The 19,341-nt window shown below is 36.2% G+C and overlaps 1 protein-coding gene across 2 annotated transcripts in view; it reads left to right on the top strand.

The window, feature by feature from the left end:
• Window positions 1–19,341, top strand: part of GPHN (gephyrin) — a 539,761-nt gene that overhangs the window by 312,647 nt on the left and 207,773 nt on the right. For both annotated transcript variants that reach the window (XM_062181321.1, XM_062181322.1), the window contains exon 9: window positions 11,497–11,631. In XM_062181321.1, coding sequence (XP_062037305.1) covers window positions 11,497–11,631 — 135 coding nt within the window. The remainder of the gene's footprint in view (window positions 1–11,496; window positions 11,632–19,341) is intronic.

Below are 19,341 nucleotides of genomic sequence, written 5' to 3'. Positions count from 1 at the left end.
TTTCCATTCTCTTCTGAAGAAACATGGGGAATAAAATCTAACAGTTTGTAAGGGGTGTATATGTACATTAGGAAGAAAAATTAGTGAATTCTTCCTAATGTTTGTATGGAATAAATAATGCAAAGGGCCAAAAATAACTAATATGCTCTTTCTTAAGAAAGATTTATATATTTATTTGAGAGGCAGAGTTATATAGAGACAGGGAGAGACAGAGGGAGAGAGGTCTTCCATCTGCTGGTTCCCCAAATGGCTACAATGGCTGGAGCTGGGCTGGGCAGAAGCCAGGAGCTTCTTCCAGATCTCCCACATGGATGCAGGGTCCCAAGCATTTGGGTGCCCTCCGCTGCTTTCCTAGGCTGTTAGCAAACAGCTAGATAAGAAGTGGAGCAGCTGGGATGTGAACCCTGGGCCCATATGGGATGCCAGCATAGCAGGTGGTGGCTTAACACACCATGCCACAGTGCTGGCCCCACTAATACGCTCTCATAGAAGAAAAAGAGCAAGAGAAGATCTGTTCTACCAACATGAAGACTTACTATAATTACATTATTAAAGTAATTCAGTATTGGTACAAGAATTAATACTTAGACAAATGGAACAGAGGAAAAAACCAAAAATACACCAGTGTGCATCCGAGCACTTGGTGTTTGACAGAGTTTATAATACAAGTTAGTATAGGAGTTCTGTTTTAAACTAAATGATGCTGGGACAATATGTTGTTGGTCCCTGTTTCTCATATAGTATATCAAAATCAAATCCAAATATGGAATAAACTATAAAGCTTTTACATATTATTAAGAATAATATGTTGCATTGAGAGAATGCCTTTTTTAATTTAACTGAAGTAAATTGGTATAATATAAAATTAACCATTTTAATGTGAGCAGTTCAGACTAATAGAATATTTCATCACACCCAACCCCTCAAAAAGAAAATGGCATGTCCATTAAGTAGTCATTCCCTATTTCTCTATCCCCAGATCCTGGCAACCATAATTGCCTTTATGTCACTACTGATTTGTCTTTTCTGGACATTACATTTAATGTAATCGTCCAGTATGCAGTTTTTATGATTAGGTTCTTTCATTTAGCATAATGTTTCAACTTTTGTCCATGCTGCAGCTGTATCAGTACTCTTTTTGTGGCTAGGTAATATTTCACTGAATAGATAAACTACATTTTCTATCCATTCATCCATTGATGGATATGTGAGTTGTTTCTACTTTGAGGTAATTAAAGTAATTCTACTCTGTGCATTTATGTACAGTGTTTTTAAAAATTTTTTAAGTTTATTTGAAAGGCACAGAAAGTTCCCATATACTCGTTTACTCCACAGATGCCCAGAATGGAAATCAGGCCAAAGCTGGGAGGCAAGAATCCAGTCCAGGCCCCTAAAGGCATAGCAGGGATCTAAGTACTCCAACAATCCTCTGCTGCCTCCAAGGTTCTGCATTTTCAGGAAGCTGGAATTGGGAACCAGAGCTGGGAATCAAACCAGACACTTTATCCGGTGCCGCGGCTCACTAGGCTAATCCTCCGCCTTGCGGCGCAGGCACACCGGGTTCTAGTCCCGGACGGGGCACCGGTCCTGTCCCGGATGCCCCTCTTCCAGGCCAGCTCTCTGCTGTGGCCAGGGAGTGCAGTGGAGGATGGCCCAAGTCCTTGGGCCCTGCACCCCATGGGAGACCAGGAGAAGCACCTGGCTCCTGCCATCAGATCAGCGCGGTGCGCCGGCCGCAGCGTGCCAACCGCGGCGGCCATTGGAGGGTGAACCAACGGCAAAGGAAGACCTTTCTCTCTGTCTCTCTTCTCATTCTCACTGTCCACTCTGCCTGTCAAAAAAAAAAACAAAAACAAAAAAAAACAACAACAACAAAAAAAAAAAACCAGACACTTTGATATGGGATTTGGGCATATTAACTAGTGTCTCAACCACTAGGCCAGTACCCACCCCATGAACAGATATTTGAACACTTGTTTTCAGTTTTCTTGGATATACATGTAAGAGTAATATTGTTGAGTTGCAAGAGTTCTTTATATATTCTGGATATTAGACCTTTATCAGAAAGACTGCAAATATTTCCTCCCATTCCATAACTTGTCTTTTCACAATCTTGATAATGTTCTTTGATTCACAAGTTTTTAATTTTGATAAAGTTAAACTTATATGATTTTTTCTTGTTGCTTGTACTTTTAGTATCTTTAGAATCCTTTACCAAATCCAAGGTCTTGAATTTTTTTCTTATAATTGTGTTATTTTACCCTTATGTCCTTTATCAGTATTGAGTTAATTTTTTGTATGATGTCAGGTAAGACTGTAACTTTCTAGTTGTTCTATCACAAGACCATTTTCTCCTATTAATTGTTTGGGAATCCTTATCTAAAATAAATTACCAATAAACATATGAGTGCTTATCTCTAGAATTTCAGTTCTGTTCTATTATGTCCATCCTTATGTCAGTACCATACTCTTTTGGTTATGCAGTTTTGAAGCAAGTTTTGATATCAGGAAGTTTGAGACCTCTAAATGTCTTTTTCAAAGTTGTTTTGACCATGTAGTGTCCTTTAAGATGGATTTTTCTATTTCCACAAAAAATATCGGAATTTGATAGAGGTTACACTGAATCTGTAGGTAACTTTAGACTAATATTGCTATCTTAAAGTATCAAATTTTACAAGCCATTAACACAGATGCCTTTCTATTTTTATGTCTTTTAATTTCTTCCAGAAAGGTTTTATAATTTTTGATGTACATATTTTGTACCTTCGTTAAATTAATTCTGAATATTTTATTCTCTTTGGTGTTATTTTAAATGGCACTGTTTTAACTTTTTTAAAAATTTCAATGTTGGTGCATAGAAATACAAGTGATTTTGGAGTGTTCCTCATGTATCTCATAATTTTGCTGAATTTGTTTATTAACTCTAATAGTTCTTTCATGGATTCTTTAGGATTTTACACAAACACACAGGGTCATCAACAAGTTCATGGAAAATAGCATCTTGAAAAACCAATGTGTGAATTTCAAAAAATTTTTGGACCAAAACAAACATCTTTTAATTCCAATTTTCCATGAACTTTGTAAAGTGCCCTCATGATCATGTCATCTATGACTAGAGATATTTTTACTTTTTCCTTTCCAGTTTGGATTCCTTTCATTTCTTTTACTCTTGTAATTGCCCAAGCTAGAAATTTCGGTACCGTGTTGAATAGCAGTGGAAAGAGAAGACATTCTTACTGATCTTAGGGGAGAAACTTTCAGTCATTCATCATTAAGTACATTGTTAGCTATGGGTTTTTATGTAGCATTTGTCAAGTCGAGAATGTTGCCGTCTATTCTTAGTTTTCTGAGTGTTTTCATTGTGAAAGACATTTATTTTTCCAAATGTTGGCTCTGCATCATTTGAGATGATCATGTGGACTTTTTCTGCCCATTATCCTATTAATGTGCTATATTACATTGATTTATTTCTTTTTGGTTTTTTAATTTAAAAAATTTAATAGGCACATAAAAATTATGCATATTTGTGGGATATCATGTGATGTTTTGACACATGTATATATTGTATAATGTCTAATCAAGCTAAATATAGCTAACTTCCAAAACACTTAATATTTATGGTGGCAACATCCAAAAGTCCTATCAGCTAGTTTCCATAGAGAAATATACAGTACAATAACATTATTTATAATTATCCTGCTGTGCAATAGAACCCCAGAACTTCTTTCTTTATATTGGTAACCTTTAAGGTCACTTTTTCTAGATTCCACATATGCGTGTTACAATACTTGTCTTTCTGTTTTTAGCTTAATATATTTAACTTAATAACCTCAAACTCCATATATATTGTTGTGAATAAATATGAATTCATCCTTTTTGGGGCTGACTATTATTCTATTGCATATAGCTACTGCATTTTCTTTATCTATTCATCAGTGAATGGGTACTTAGGTTGTATCCATTTCTTGGCTGTTTATGAAAATAGTGCTGCAATAAACATGGGAATGCAGATGTCACTTCAACAGACTGATTTCATTTTCCTTGGTTTATATACACAGTAGTGGCATTGCTGAATCATATGATTATTGTATTTTTAGTTTTTTGAGGAACCTCCGTACTGTTTTCCACATTGGTGGTCCTAATTTGTATGCCCAACAACAGTGTGCAAGGATCCCTTTTCTCTACATCCACATCCAACATTTGTTCTTTTTCTTTATCATGGCAACCTAAGTGGAGTAAGATGATATCTTATGGTGGTTTTGATTTGCATTTCCCTGATAGGGATGATAAGCACTTATTCACGTACGCGCTGGACATTTGTATGACTCCCTATGAAAAATGTCTGTCTAGAATTGCTGCCCATTTTTAATTGGATTGCTAGGTTTTTTGACATTGGTTGTTTGAATTCTTTATGTACTCTGGATATTAGCCCCTTGTCCATATATTACTTGCAAAAAATTTCTCTCATTTTGTAGGTCGTCTTTTTACTCTGTTGATAGTTTCCTTTGCTGTGCAGAAACTCCTAAGTTTGATGAAATCAAATTTTGTCTCTGTGCTTTTGAGATCTGATCCAAAAACATCCTTGCCCATTCCAATATCCGGAAAAGGAGCAGCCGGGATACCAACAAGCACCCATATGAGATGCTGGCACTGCACACGGAGGCTTAGCCTACTACACCACAGTGCCAGCCCCCCAATAATTTGATATTTATTCTGTAACACTATTGGTTTTTGCATGTTAACTTTATACCATGTAATTTTGCTGAATGTATTAGTACTAAAACTTTTTAGTAGAGTCTTTGGGTTTTCTGTGTATAGTATCATGTCATGTGTAAACAATGACTATTTGACTTCCTTCTTTGTGATTTGAAAGTCCTTCATTTATTTCTCTTGCATAATTGCTCAGGCTAAGAATATCAGTACTAAGTTGAATAAAAATGGGGAAAGTGGCATCCTTATCTTGTCCCGGATCTTAGAGAGAAAGCTTTCATCTTTCCTACATTATTTCATCTTTCCTACAGCATTATGTTAGCTGTTAACGTATTATGTATGTCCTTTATTACATTGAGTTACACTGCTTCTATACCTCATTTGTTCAGAATAAAAACATGAAGTGATGTTGAAGTTTATCTGATGTCTGCTCTGCATCTTTTGAGATGATCATGTGATATTTGTCCTTCATTGATGTGGTATATTTGCTGATTTGCATATATGTTATTTGCATATATTTGCATATACTTAAACTATCCTTGCATGCAGCCCTGGAAAGAATCTTACTTGATCATGGTGCATAATCTTTTCATTGTGATGCTGTGTTTGTTTTTTCCCCCCACCTTGGAATTTGTTAATACATTAAGTGCTCTGGGTGTCAGCAAAAACATGATAATTACTACAGCTCATTTCTCATTTTAATGTGATACTACTGTAAAGAGAACAGATTCAATGTAGTTCATAGATAGAATACTAAGAATATAATAATACTTTTTTCCTCCCTCTTCTCTCTCTCTCTTCCTTACTTTCTTCCTTCCTTCATTTTCCTATCATTTATAATTTTTGAGATAGCATATTTTTTTTAATCTTTTTTTTTTTTTTTTTTGTGACAGGCAGAGTGGACAGTGAGAGAGAGACAGAGAGAAAGGTCTTCCTTTTGCCGTTGGTTCACCCTCCAATGGCCGCCGCGGTAGCGCGCTGCGGCCAGCGCACCGCGCTGATCCGATGGCAGGAGCCAGGTGCTTCTCCTGGTCTCCCATGGGGTGCAGGGCCCAAGCACTTAGGCCATCCTCCACTGCACTCCCGGGCCACAGCAGAGAGCTGGCCTGGAAGAGGGGCAACCGGGACAGAATCCAGCACCCTGACTGGGACTAGAACCCGGTGTGCCGGCGCCACAGGCAGAGGATTAGCCTAGTGAGCCACGGCGCTGGCCAATGTTTCCCTTTTAACCTCTGATTTTATGTAATTTTTTTAAGATTTTATTTATTTATTTAAGAGATAGAGTTACAGACAGAGATAGAGGTAGAGACAGAAAGGTCTTCTGTCCGCTGGTTCACTCCGCAGCTGGCCACAATGGCCAGAGCTGCACCAATCCAAAGCCAGGAGCCAGGTGCTTCTTCCAGGTCTCCCCCGTGGGTGCAGGGGCCCAAGAACTTGGGCCATCTTCTACTGCTTTCCCAGCCACAGCAGAGAGCTGGATTGGAAGAGGAGCAGCCGGGACTAGAGCCAGTGCCCATATGGGATGCCGGTGCCACAGCGGAGGATTAACCTATTGCGCCATGGCACCGGCCCCTAATTTTTTGCATTTAAATATTCTTTATTCTTGGTCTACGTAAGGGGTTGTCCAGCTCATGTATATTTTGAAAGAGCCTCCTTTTTGTTTCATTGATATTTGTTGTTGCTGCTGCTGTTGTCTCTGTATCATTTATTTGTGCTCTAAGTTTTATTATTTCTTTTTTCTACTGATTTCAGACACAGTTGTTCTGTTTTATAGTCCCTTGTAGCCTAGTGATGAGTTGCTTATTTGAGATCTTTCTGGGTTTTGTTGTTGTTGTTGTTGTTTGTTTTTTTGTAGGGACTGATTGCTGTAAAATTCCCTCTTAGTACATTTACTTTATGCCTGTGTTTCCATTTCCATTTGTTTCAATAAATTTTTTAAATTTCTTCCTAGATCCAGTACTCGCTCAGGAGTTTAAGCTGTTTTGTTTTGTTTTAAAGATGTATTTATTTAATTAGAGGCAGAATAATAGGTAGAGGAAGAGGGATCTTCCATCCACTAATTCACTCCCCAGATGTACATAAGAGGCCAAAGCCAGGAACCAGGAATTCCATTAGAGGGAATCTGGATTGGAAGTGGAGGCAGGACTTGGTCCCAGACACTCTGTTATGGGATGAGGACATCCCAAGTGGCTACTGAACCCCCTACATCAAAATTCTCACCCCAAGAGTTAAGTTATTTAATTTCCATGTATTTATATAATTGCCCTAGTTTTCCTTGTTACTGATTTCTAGTTTTTATTGCATTATACTCAGAAAATAAAGATAATGTGATTAGTCTTTTTTAATCTGTTGAGGCTTATTTGGTGACCTACAGTGTGGCCTATCCTGTAGGATGTGCTGCTGAGAAGAATATGTATTCTGTAGCTGTTATACAAAATGTTCTGTAGATCTCTGTTAGATCAAATGAATCTACAGTGCAGATAAGTATTTCCTTATTGATTTTCTGTCTGGGTGATTTGTCCATTTCTGAAAGTGGGATGTTAAATTTCCCTATTTTTATTGTATTTCAGTCTGTCTTTCCCTTTAGGTCTGTTATTTGCTTTATGTATTCAGGTGCTTCGATATCAGGTGCATGCATATTTACAATTATTTTCTCTGGCTGGTTTGAACTTTTTATCATTACATAACGGCTTTCCTTGTCTCTCTTACTGCCTTTGACTTAACAGTAACTTTTTCTGCTGGAATTATGACTACTCCTGCTTTTTAGGGAATTCCATTTGCATGGAATATTTTATTGCATCCTTTCACTTTCAGTTTGTGTGTGTCATTGAAGGTAAAGTGTGCAGTGGACCCCTGTATGGTTTATTTTCTTCTTTTCTCTTAGAATTTGAGTATCTTCACTACTTGTAACCTTTGAGAGCTTGATTATGTTACATCTGAGCCTATAATTCAATGGGTTGAATCTGACTGCTGACCTTTGACTGCTGATACCTCTCTAGTTGTGTCTTTCTCTAGGTTGGAAGTTTTCTGTTAGTCTCTTTTACAATATGCTTTCTATCCCTACAGCATTCTCAAATACCTCTTAAGTCCCAGTAACTTGGACATTTGCTCTTTTCATGCTGTCCCAAATTTCCAATAACCTTTTCTTGTTCCTTTTTATTACTTTTTTCTCCTCCAACACTGTATTTTCCAATAGACTATCTCTTTGAGCTGACTGATTCTTTTATTATCTGTTCTACTATCCATGCCTTCTATTGCATTTTTTGGTTTTGCTTACAGGACTTTTCAATTGAGGGATTTCTGTTTGATTTTGTTAATTACTTCCATCTCTCTAACAAGTTATTTTTGTTTTCCTATGAACCAGAGGATGATAGATCTCTTTCACGTTCTCTGGCTCTCCCTATCTCTCACTCTGCCTTTGAAATAAATTTAAAAAAAAAAAAAAAAGACTGCATTTCCAAGCCTCTCTTGAAGCTAAGTGTAGCTAAGTCCTAACCAAGGGATGTCCACAGAAACCACCTCAGGAAATAACTGTAAAGAAATGGAGCACTTCCTCTTTAGTCCTTCTTCCTTCTTGCTGGAATGCAGAGGTGATAGCTGAAGCTCCAGCAGCCGTATTAGACCAAGAGAAGAAAGCCACTTCCCGAAGTCATCAAAAGAAAGTAGGAACTTTGGGACCAGCAGGTTAAACTGCCACCTGAAACACAGGCATCCCATATAAAAGATATTTCCAGTCCCAGCTGCTCTACTTCCCACCCAGCTCCCTGCTTATGTGTCTGGGAAAGCAGCAGAAAATGGCCCAGGTACTTGGGCCCCTGCACCCATGTGGGGACCTGGTAGGAGTTCCTGCCTCCTGCCTTCTGCTTGGTCCAACTCCAGCCATTGTGACTATTTGGGGAGTAAACCAGTAAGTGGAAGATTCTCTCTCTCTCCCTCTCTCTCTAATTCTGCCTTTCAAATATCAAATAAATTAATTAATAAAGCTTTAAAAATAGATGATGAAGGTAGAAAGATGAGCCAGGATAATAGATATAATCCTAAATTGTTGAAAGAAAAACTAGAATATATAGTCACCTCTTTAACAGATCTTTTCTTCTTCAGTTGCTTTTCTTCTTTTAACCCCATAATACAGATGCCACCTAGAATTTTCTCTTTTTAAGGATTTCTTTATTTATTTATTGAAAGGCAGAGAGAGAGTGAGAGAATCTTACCTTACATCCACTGGTTCACTCCCCAGATGGCCACAGCAGCCAGGTCTGGGCTGGGCTGCAGCTGGGAGCCAGAATATCCATCCTGTCCTCCCTCATAGGTGGCAGGGACTTGAGTACTTCAGCCATCTTACACTGCTTTCCAAGGCTCATTAACAGAAAGCTGGGTAGGAAGCAGAGCAGCTGGGACTCACACTGGCAGTCACAGCAGCAGTTCAACCCACTGCACCACAATGCCAGCCCCTCACTTAAAATTTTCAACCATCATTGTTTTTCATTCACATATTCTCCTTGGGTAATTAAACATCACATTGATAATTCCCAAATTGTATGTCCAATTCCTAACTGTTTCCCGAGTTCTAGACTTATATTTCTAATAGTTCATGTATCTAATAACCCAAAAATTTATGCCTCCAAAGTTCAAACTGTCTTCACCCTCACATATACTACTACTTTTTAAAATTACATTCATATGGAAACACATACAGAGAGATGTGTAATGTGTGTATGTACATACACACATCCTTATGTATATAAGTCTGGATGTTTCTATATATACATCACAGATGTAGATATTAATTTTTGCAGGTGCTTTATTAGGTATAGTACATGCAGTAGTCCCTAAAATAGGGTTCCATCATGACAATGCTTTATAGAATTGTAGATAGGCATTCATCAAATTATCTCACATATAAATGTTGTTTAATTATGGTCATTTCTGTGAATGAGAGGAACATGGCATCATGTGAGGTATAATAAAATCATTTGGCTTTCTTCTTCTTACAATAAATAACCTTTTTTGTTAGACAAAGGTGGCATGAAATAACTTCTAAGTTAAACTATCTACCTTTAGTGCTTTTTTAGAAAAAGATTTTTATTTATTTATTTGAGAGGTAGAGTTACAGAGAAAAGGGAGAGAGAGAGAAAAGTCTTCCAGCCGCTGGTTCACTCCCCACCCAAATGGCCGCAATGGCCAGAGCCATGCCAGTCTGAAGCCAGGAGCCAGGAGCTTCTTCCTGGTCTTCCACACAGGTGCAGGGGCCCAAGCACTCAGGTCATCTTCCATGGCTTTCCCAGGCCATAGTGGAGAGCTGGATCTGAAGAGGAGCAGCTGGGAATTGAACCACCGCCCATATGGGATTCCAGTGCTGCAGGTGGAGGCTTAGCACACCACACCACAGCACCGGCCCTAATTTCTGAAAATATTTAATACAATTCAGTACTCAAATGTCCTAGCAAATTGACTGTTTTTCTTGTCCAAATTTCCATTGCTTTTCTTCCTAATTAAGTCTTTATTGTTCACAAGTGTAACAAAATGTCAAGGACTGATTTAGTACTGGGAATGTTGATGTAGAAACTAAATAAAAGAGCTTCTGTGAAAATAGTTTTATGTTCTTTGCATGTAAAAAATGACACATAACATCAAGACTTCTTCCCTGTCATAGTCTAGCTGTTTCTTCCTACTTTTTATATGGTTTATGGCATTTGTTAGCTGAATGTTAACTGTTTGTTTTTTTTCATATGTGTTTCAAGTCTTTTGTATACAACTAAATTTCTCATTCTTAGAAGATTTATGACCAGCAGTAGTAGACCAGATCATGAGCTAAGTTTTACATGGTCTAAAATAATGACTTTATATTCAATGTAAATGTTAATATTAAAAAGTAACCTAAATTATTGTCTATGTTTGAGTAATTTTAGGATATTGGTCTTTAATTATCAATATTGAATAATAACGTGTTAAATGTTTACTACTTCTAAATGCTAAATAATTTACATACATTCTCTTACTTACTTTGTAGTAATCCAGTGAGGTGGATACTATCATTATTCTCATTTTTCAGATAAAGAAAATGGCAAGTCAAAAAATATTCATCAATATCCTAGCAGAAATCACATATCATACTTAAATAGTAAATTGAGAAAAATTTACTATGGGCCTATGGTATTTACAATGGTTTGGTCAGAATTTAGGGAACACAACAAGAAATCTTGGGGTAAAGGGAAAGAGTACTGTTAGAATCCAGAAAAAAAAAGCTGCAAGAAAGAAGGAACTGTGATCTTGAATTGAGACACACAAGGCCTAGTGGAGAAAGACTCAGAGGAATAAATATTAGACCTTAAGTTCCTCTCAACAGACTGAACCCTACTGGAAGCCAGAGAACATAAAATAGCTTGTTAACACTGTCCATACAGGTCAGCTTGTGACAGAATGTGAAGAAGGTTGAAAATGAATGAAATGGAGATGGAAAATAATTAGAAATTAAATAACTTACTCAAGAATTCAAACTATTAAATGGCAAAGTCAATATATGAATGAAAAACACTTTACTTCCATTCACGATGCTAACCTGCTTCTCATGGTGAAGTATTACTTGCTGGAAAAAAATATTTTGTCTGAAACTGTCCTATCCTAAATTGCTGGATGTATTTGAATCTAAGTAAAAATTGCACCAGCTATGTGAGAGTTGAGCAGCAAAGAATGCCCTGGCCTTCAAAAAAAACTTAGATACGGGTATTGATTTACATGTTGTTGGCATTTTCAGAATGTTATACCATGGCTGTTCCTCTTGTTCAGATTCCAGACTCCATCATTTCTCGTGGTGTTCAGGTGCTCCCACGAGACACAGCCTCCCTCAGCACTACTCCTTCAGAATCACCTCGTGCTCAGGCCACATCTCGCCTCTCTACAGCTTCCTGCCCAACACCAAAAGTAAGTACAGTTCATTGGCACCTGACCCCTGCTCTGCTATGGAAATCTGGGGAAACTAACCAATATTTTCCTGTACTTGTTAAGGTTGGATTGCATGCAACATAATACTATGAAAAAAAATGGAATATAAAATAGATACCACTCATTTTTCACTAATTGTCACATTAGACCACGAGTAGGACAATCTAGAGATTTCATAGAAAATGTCTACTCCTACATCACAGCTAGGGATCTCACTTCCTATAACTCCTGTTTCTTTGATGTAGACTTACTATTGTAACCATACTCATCAGTATAGATATAAAATTATTTATACTAAGTGTATTTTTGGCCATTAAACAAGAAGATTAAAAAAATACTATCACCAAAGGTTTTTTGTTGTTTTGTTTTTTGTTTTTTTTTTTAATTTGTCCAGTCTGGGGTAGCTCCCAGCTCTAGTATCATTCCAAAATTTTTCAAATATATTCAACTTGGAATGTGGCTGCCTAATATTTGGAAACAAATCTAAATTTATTAGAAAGAAAGTTTTAATGCCAACCTTTGAGGGAGGGAGTTTTTTCATCTTTATTTTTATATGCTTATCACTGAATCATGATGGGAGAAAGGATTAGACATTTGTTTCTTGCCTACATCTTCATGTGTTTGATAAATTACCTAGCCTCCTTAATTATTACTATGATTGCCTTCTCCTAGAATCTCTCTCCTGAATCAGTTAGTCCTTTGTGCTTTCAGGTTCTTTATGTGATAGATCCCATATTGCTATCAAAAGGTTAACAGTAACTTCCTTCTTATTTACTAGCACAAGAACTAAGATAACAGGCTGTATATTAAATTTACTCTAAGGATCTGACAGTTGATTTTTCAAACTGTGGCTTTTTGTCTGTCATCACATTTAAGCACCTATGCAGGTATCTTCCTCAAGTCCAGCTTTTTATCAGTTTTATGAATGTTACAAATTACATTTGCCTAAAAGTGATCTCAAATATTCTAGATGTGGCAGAGCAATTTGTTATATGTTTTATAATAAAACCTTCCCAACAAAGTCTTCAGAGTATTAACTCTTGTATATCATTGTTTTTTAGACATCTGTCAAAAATAATAGATTACTTTTGTCATCTAAATGAGGTCGTAAATCGCACTGGAGAAAAACTGTAAGAACATTCTAGATGTAAAGTGCATTTCATTGCCAGCTGGGAACCAGTCAGCTACATTTGCAACTTAATGAAATCAGAGTTCTTAAACCCTGGTTGGGAAAACCAAGATTTCATCTGTCTTTTAAATTATTTTTTTAAAAATGCCATGATTTGTCTATATTCAATTCCAACTGTACAAGCTAAATGCATTTGAGAAATAATTAAAAGTAAAAGCTAGATCCACTCTAAGATGTTTACTTCACTGAATATTTAGGCCTAAATATTGAGAATACAGAACTATCCAAGTTTCTGTTGTTTTTCTGTGAAAATATACTGTGATTGTAAGTATTTTGGAAATATCTTAGGCCAAATTATATAGTGGTTCTTAAGCTTTTATAAGCATTGTAATTACATCTTAGTTACAAAGAAGATATCAAATACAATTGTCAAAATCACTCAGCACTTCCACATCCTCCAAAGTAAAGCACTAGAAATGTTAACATTTATTGAATTAATTTGCTTATTGTAAAACTTTTGAAAAACAAGTAACTTGTCTTGATATTTTCAAATATTCAAACTGACAATGAATTCAAATGAAGCACTGTGTTTTTATCCAGGAATAAAATTGTGTTCCTTTTATATGATTTTTTCTAGCACTGGAATGCTGGGAATTTAACTTTGGTGTTAATTTTAAAAATAAACTTTAAGGGCCGGCGCCGCGGCTCACTAGGCTAATCCTCCACCTTGTGGTGCCAGCACACCGGGTTCTAGTCCCGGTCGGGGCACCGATACTGTCCCGGTTGCCCCTCTTCCAGGCCAGCTCTCTGCTGTGGCCAGGGAGTGCAGTGGAGGATGGCCCAAGTCCTTGGGCGCTGCACCCCATGGGAGACCAGGAGAAGCACCTGGCTCCTGCCATCGGATCAGCGCGGTGCGCCGGCCGCAGCGCGCTACTGCGGCGGCCATTGGAGGATGAACCAACGGCAAAAGGAAGACCTTTCTCTCTGTCTCTCTCTCACTGTCCACTCTGCCTGTCAAAAATAAAAATAAAATAAAATAAAATAAACTTTAAATGATGAATTAGAATACTAATATAATCCCATTAGATACTTTAAATATTGATATTTTAAGAAGTAAAAGACGTCAGATTATCCTTTCTAATAAAAATCTCTTATAAATGATAAGACTGCTTAATTGAACTTAAAATATGTGTTCTTATAAGTGCTTTAATTTCAATGACAGAATTTAAATTTAAATTTAAATTTCTCCATTTAGGTTCCTGGAGTTTACAGTTTAATTGGGAGTTTACTAAAATAAATGAGTAGGTAAACAAGAAATTTTAATAATTAAAATTTCACAATAACTTAATAATCATTTTGAAGTACATGTAAAAGATGTACTGATAGAAATAATAGCAGGAGGGATTCTTGGCATTGTGTCACAGTGGGTTAGATTGCTGGTTATGATGCTGGCATTCATAGCAGAGTGCCATTTCCAGTCCTGGCTACTGTGCTTCTAGTCCAGCTCCTTGCAGCAGATGATGGTCCATGTACTTGAGCCCTTGCCACCCATGTGGGAGGCCAAGCTGGAGTTCAGGCTCCTAGCTTCAGCTTGGCCCAACCCTAGCTGTTGTGGCCATTTGTGGAGTGAAAAAGCAGATTGAACACCATCCCCCTTTCCCTTCAATCTCCCTCTCTGTGTGTCATTCTACCTTTCAAATAAAATAAAAATAAAGAAATCTTTTAAAAAAGAAGGAATGGAGGAAGGGGAGGGCAGTCAGGGAAGGGAAGGGAAGGAAGGAAGAGGCAGGGGGAAGAAGAGCAGGAGAACCTCATCTAGATAGGCTGGCCAGAGAAGGCCCTCCAAGGAGTAACATTTCACTGCTGGTGTAAAGGAATAATAAAATCCTAACATGAGATTTGGTGTTGGATAGAGGTTTAATTAATTATATATAGCAATAATGACTGCTTTAAAGGCAGTGGACACCAATCAAAAACCCTCAAGCTAAAACTTTCATTAGTATGGGAATAATCTAATTCACTGACTTCAAACTCCAATTTCAAATTTCAATTTCTTTATTTTAGATAATGATTTTTTTAGCCTCTCCTCACTGAGTCGTATATCAAGGTCATAGGTTTTATACTTCGCTCTGTTCTGGGTGAGTTAGTTATTTTACTTTTTATAACATAGAAATTTGAAGCAAAAGAAAACAAAAGTGATTTTTAGCTTTCTAATTTGAGCAATTGGATGATTATGATGTTATAAGGAATATAAAAAAACCAGCAAGTTGTGAGAGTAAAAGGGTAATGCATTTTGACTTTGATTGTGTACATTCTGAAGTATGTGTAAGACATCCTGAAGTTTGTGTAAGACATCCAAGGAATAGTACTCAACACAAAATTGGAAATACAGTTTGAGTTGGACATTTTTATAGTTACTGCATATTGGTTCTAATATTTAGAGTCCAGTACATGTTAGTGTTGGCAAAACCCCATACATATCCCCTTTCTACATCACAGAATGTCATGTGCAGAAATATATGTTTAAATGTATTTCTTTACATCAGAAATATAATATAGTCATGAATGATCAGCACTAGAAAGGGTACCTGACTTAACAGCAGCAGTCCTGGATTCAAAGGCTTGTTTCTCTTCTTAATAACCATATTTGATTAAGCAAGTCGTTTGACTTTTCTGAGCAGCTTCATGTCTGTTGAGAGACTTAAAATCCCTGTCTCCCTGAGAGTGTGTTAGTTCATTAAATTATTTTCTAATGGTACAGAAGCAACAGTGAGCCTGTTAGCACTGTTCCTTCCTTTAAACATATAAAATAAGTCACTGTAAATTATAATAAAGTATAATAAATATTATTATTTATTAGCAGGAGTGCAGAATATTACGGAAATAATCATCAAAAACACTTAAATTAGTTTGTGAGAACTCAATGGTTAAATAACCAAGAATTGATTCAAAACTAACTGTTCCAACCTTTTTCTCTGTATCCTTTATCACTAGACTATAGATCTCTAAATTTGTGTTTGCATTTACTTCTCTAGGTCAACAACTATAATGTTAAACATCATTTGGATTCATATTTTGTATGTATACTGAAGTAAAGTATTCTAGATCGTCCTTTCATTCTTTAAGATTCTCCAGCTTTAGTGAGAGTAAGATTTATAAAATACACCATGTTTTCATTTCTTTTCTCCATGTGAATTACAATCTAATGAAGACTACCATACATCAGCTTTTCTAAATAATTGTTAATAAAATAGCATTTTCTCCAGCAAATATTTACTTGCTGAAATAACATTTTATTACATATGAGATAAAAAGTCATTTTTATGTCAGATATTTTCTTTTAATGAAATCTGACTGGAATGAATGATTTTCAGTCCTCTTGTTTCCTGATACATTGTATGTTTTAAGAACAAATTTGGGATTTTTAGTTTTTCATCACCCTAAATAGGATAGTGCCTAAGCCAAAGAAATAAAATCATATGTGGATTCTATTTAAAGAAATGTAGGCTTTATCTAGAGAACTTGAGTTCTAAAATGGTGATAGTGTTCTAAAAAGGTTGTGCTGAAGGAATAATTCTGTAACACATAAATTCTCTTTTAGAGTGAACATTATTCACAACTAGGTGAGTGTTGATTTTTAATGAAGGACAGCAGCATCTCTCAGCATCTCTATTTAAAAATCAAGTTAAGTCCTGCACCCCATGGGAGACCAGGAGAATCACCTGGCTCCTGCCATTGGATCAGCGCGGTGCGCCGGCCGCAGCGCGCTACCGCGGCGGCCATTGGAGGGTGAACCAACGGCAAAAGGAAGACCTTTCTCTGTCTCTCTCTCACTGTCCAATCGGCCTGTCAAAAAAAAAAAAAAAATCAAGTTAAGAGGTTTGAGGTATAAAATAATAATCAGAACAAAAAAAAAATCCAAACTTTTGATCAATTTTGCCCTTTAGATGATGTTTGTTTCAGACATTATTAAAATAGAAAACATTTTATTGATCAATTTTCTTAGTTTTTTATTCCCTACTTATTTGAACTTGGACATTTAAAAGGAGAATGTGATCTTTAGTCACATATTCCCCTTTACCTTAAAAGTTAGAATTTTATGCCCAGACTAACCAACAAGTTGAGGGTTTTCCTCCTTTAGGACAAAAATGTAAACAACTGCAGTATCTAATTTCACCAAAGTTCATATAATGACCTAAAAGTGCTGAAATGTCTTTATGTGAAAGGATGTCCCTTTAATACACTAATGTCTTATCTCACATCCAATTTGCAAAATTGTGAGTCCTTGTAGGTTTCTATTTTTGTCCTTTGAACCAAAGGAATTAGAATAATCTGGATAGACTATTAACTCATGGTCTTAAATGTGTGAGTTTGAAAGGAAGTTTTGCTATTGATCCAGTATCAACATAATTTTCTCTGTGAAATTCTACTCTAGTAATGTTTAGTTTTACAAGCTATAACATATTTGTACCACTTTCCTTTGTAAACACCAGAATGAGAGATAGCTAGTTTATTGGCAAAACCTGAGACTCCCAAGTCTCTGGAGAATCTCATTTATTTGCTACAATTCTAAACTAAGTAAAGGTATGAACTTGTGCCTACAAAGTTGGGGCTTTGTGTGTGTGTGTGTGTGTGTGTTTAAATTATTTTTAAGAGCATAAGCAAATTCTGTAAAATTCTAGCAAAATGAAGTTTTTTTTTACTTTTGTCTCAAATAATATCAATACTAGTGTATTATCTGATCAACTGTTAATGACATTTTAGAAATTGATGAATTCCGGTTCTACATGTAGAATCAACAAACAACAAAAAGGTTGGGAACTACTAAATTATTGAAATCAAAAATACATTCACTGAACCAAGACTTTATTTTTCTCTTGTACAAAGTTTATTGCCCATCTGGGAAAGATTAAGCAATAATTCTCTCAACATTATTGGTCAAATCTAGCAATTGTTTTACATTTTTCAAATACATGTTGATGTGTGACTTTATACAAAGCAATTGAATTCTCACATTTGCTTTCCTTTCAGTCTTTTTTAATATGCTGTTTTTATTGAAGAATATGAAAAAGCAAACCAGCCTCACAAAGATATGTTATCAGAAAAGGAAAGTTTATTTTATTAGCATTTTCAGATGATTGTGACTATTTGATACTACACCAAGAATTTACAATTTTTGTTCCATTAAAGATAGTTGAAATGTAGGATACGAAAACCTATCTAGTACCACTCAGGACTCTGATGCAGTAAAATTTAGTGGTCAGTCTTGCACTTTGAAAAAACTTTTACACAAGCATGATTTTAGAACACACATATTGGCCATTTGGAAAATATAATTCTTCCAAATGCTGACATACTTCATTATATCAAAATCATCTTTGTTAATATAATCACCACATTTGGAAGTATTGGAAACCATGAAGCTGATGGTGGCTGACATACATTTTCCTGTTGATTTTCCTTTAATTGACAGGCAAACTTTGTTCATTTTCACGAAGGTATCTAGTAAGCATCTCAGTCTGAATAATAATAGTTGATTAATTATTCTTTCATTCTTTCAAGTACAAATGATATCCTGTGTATAAACTGGATAGTTTAGGAACATGAGTTAGGCCTAAAATATAAGATGCCAGTTAAGATACCCTTGTTCCATATTGGAGTAATTGGATTTGATCCCTGACTCCAGCTTCCTGCTGATGTAGACTCTGGAAGGTAGTGGTGATGGTTCAGGTGATTGGGTTCTACCATCCGCATGAGAAACTTGAAATGAGTTCTCAACTCCGAGCTTCAGACCCTCAGTCCCAGGCTATTGCAGGCATTTGGGAAGTTAACAGAATAGGGATTTATCTCTTTCTCTCCCACCCCCTCCCTCTCCCCCCACATCTCCCCTCACCCTCCATTTCCTGTCTCCTTCTCCCTCTCAAATTAAAAATATGCATATATATTAAAAATAAACTGGCAAATACAATCTACAACTCAAACATTTTCATAAGTACTTTTCCTTGAGACAGACAGCATCAGGATGCAGCAGTGTTTTAGTTATACTTCCCATTATGTCACACTCAAAGGTCAACTTTTAGTTAATTAAATTGATACTTACTGTTTCATTGAGGATAGTACTAAATGAGACTAGCCTTTAAAAAAAATGTTACCACATGGCAGTGAATAATATGACTATTCATACTACTTACATCCACTTTCTTTACTTGCAATAAGGTTTCAGTCACCAATGCTTTTGAAACAGCAGTACAAATTTCAGCTTAGTGAAAAATGCAAATAATGTTTTGGTAATACTAGCAATTTTGGCCTTGTGGACCCCTTGAAAGGGTTTTTTTCATGAATCATGAAGAACCACTGATAAAATAAATCAGCAACTGGTTCAAGTTTCCTGAAAATATTCTGGGTCACAATAAGGTATGTTGAACTTTATTTTTTCCGTATTTACCATAGAGAGGATATTGGAATGGTATTCTCAAACAGATCTGATCCTTTATGTAAATAACTAGCAATAACATGCTTAAGCACTAAAAAATAGTTCACTCTGAGTATATTCTAGGTTG

The sequence above is a fragment of the Lepus europaeus genome, chromosome 22 (genome assembly GCF_033115175.1).
Source record: "Lepus europaeus isolate LE1 chromosome 22, mLepTim1.pri, whole genome shotgun sequence".
In the NCBI taxonomy this organism is placed as follows: domain Eukaryota; kingdom Metazoa; phylum Chordata; class Mammalia; order Lagomorpha; family Leporidae; genus Lepus; species Lepus europaeus.
Note: the sequence above shows the minus strand (reverse complement) of the source record. Positions and strands in the feature narration are given on the sequence as shown.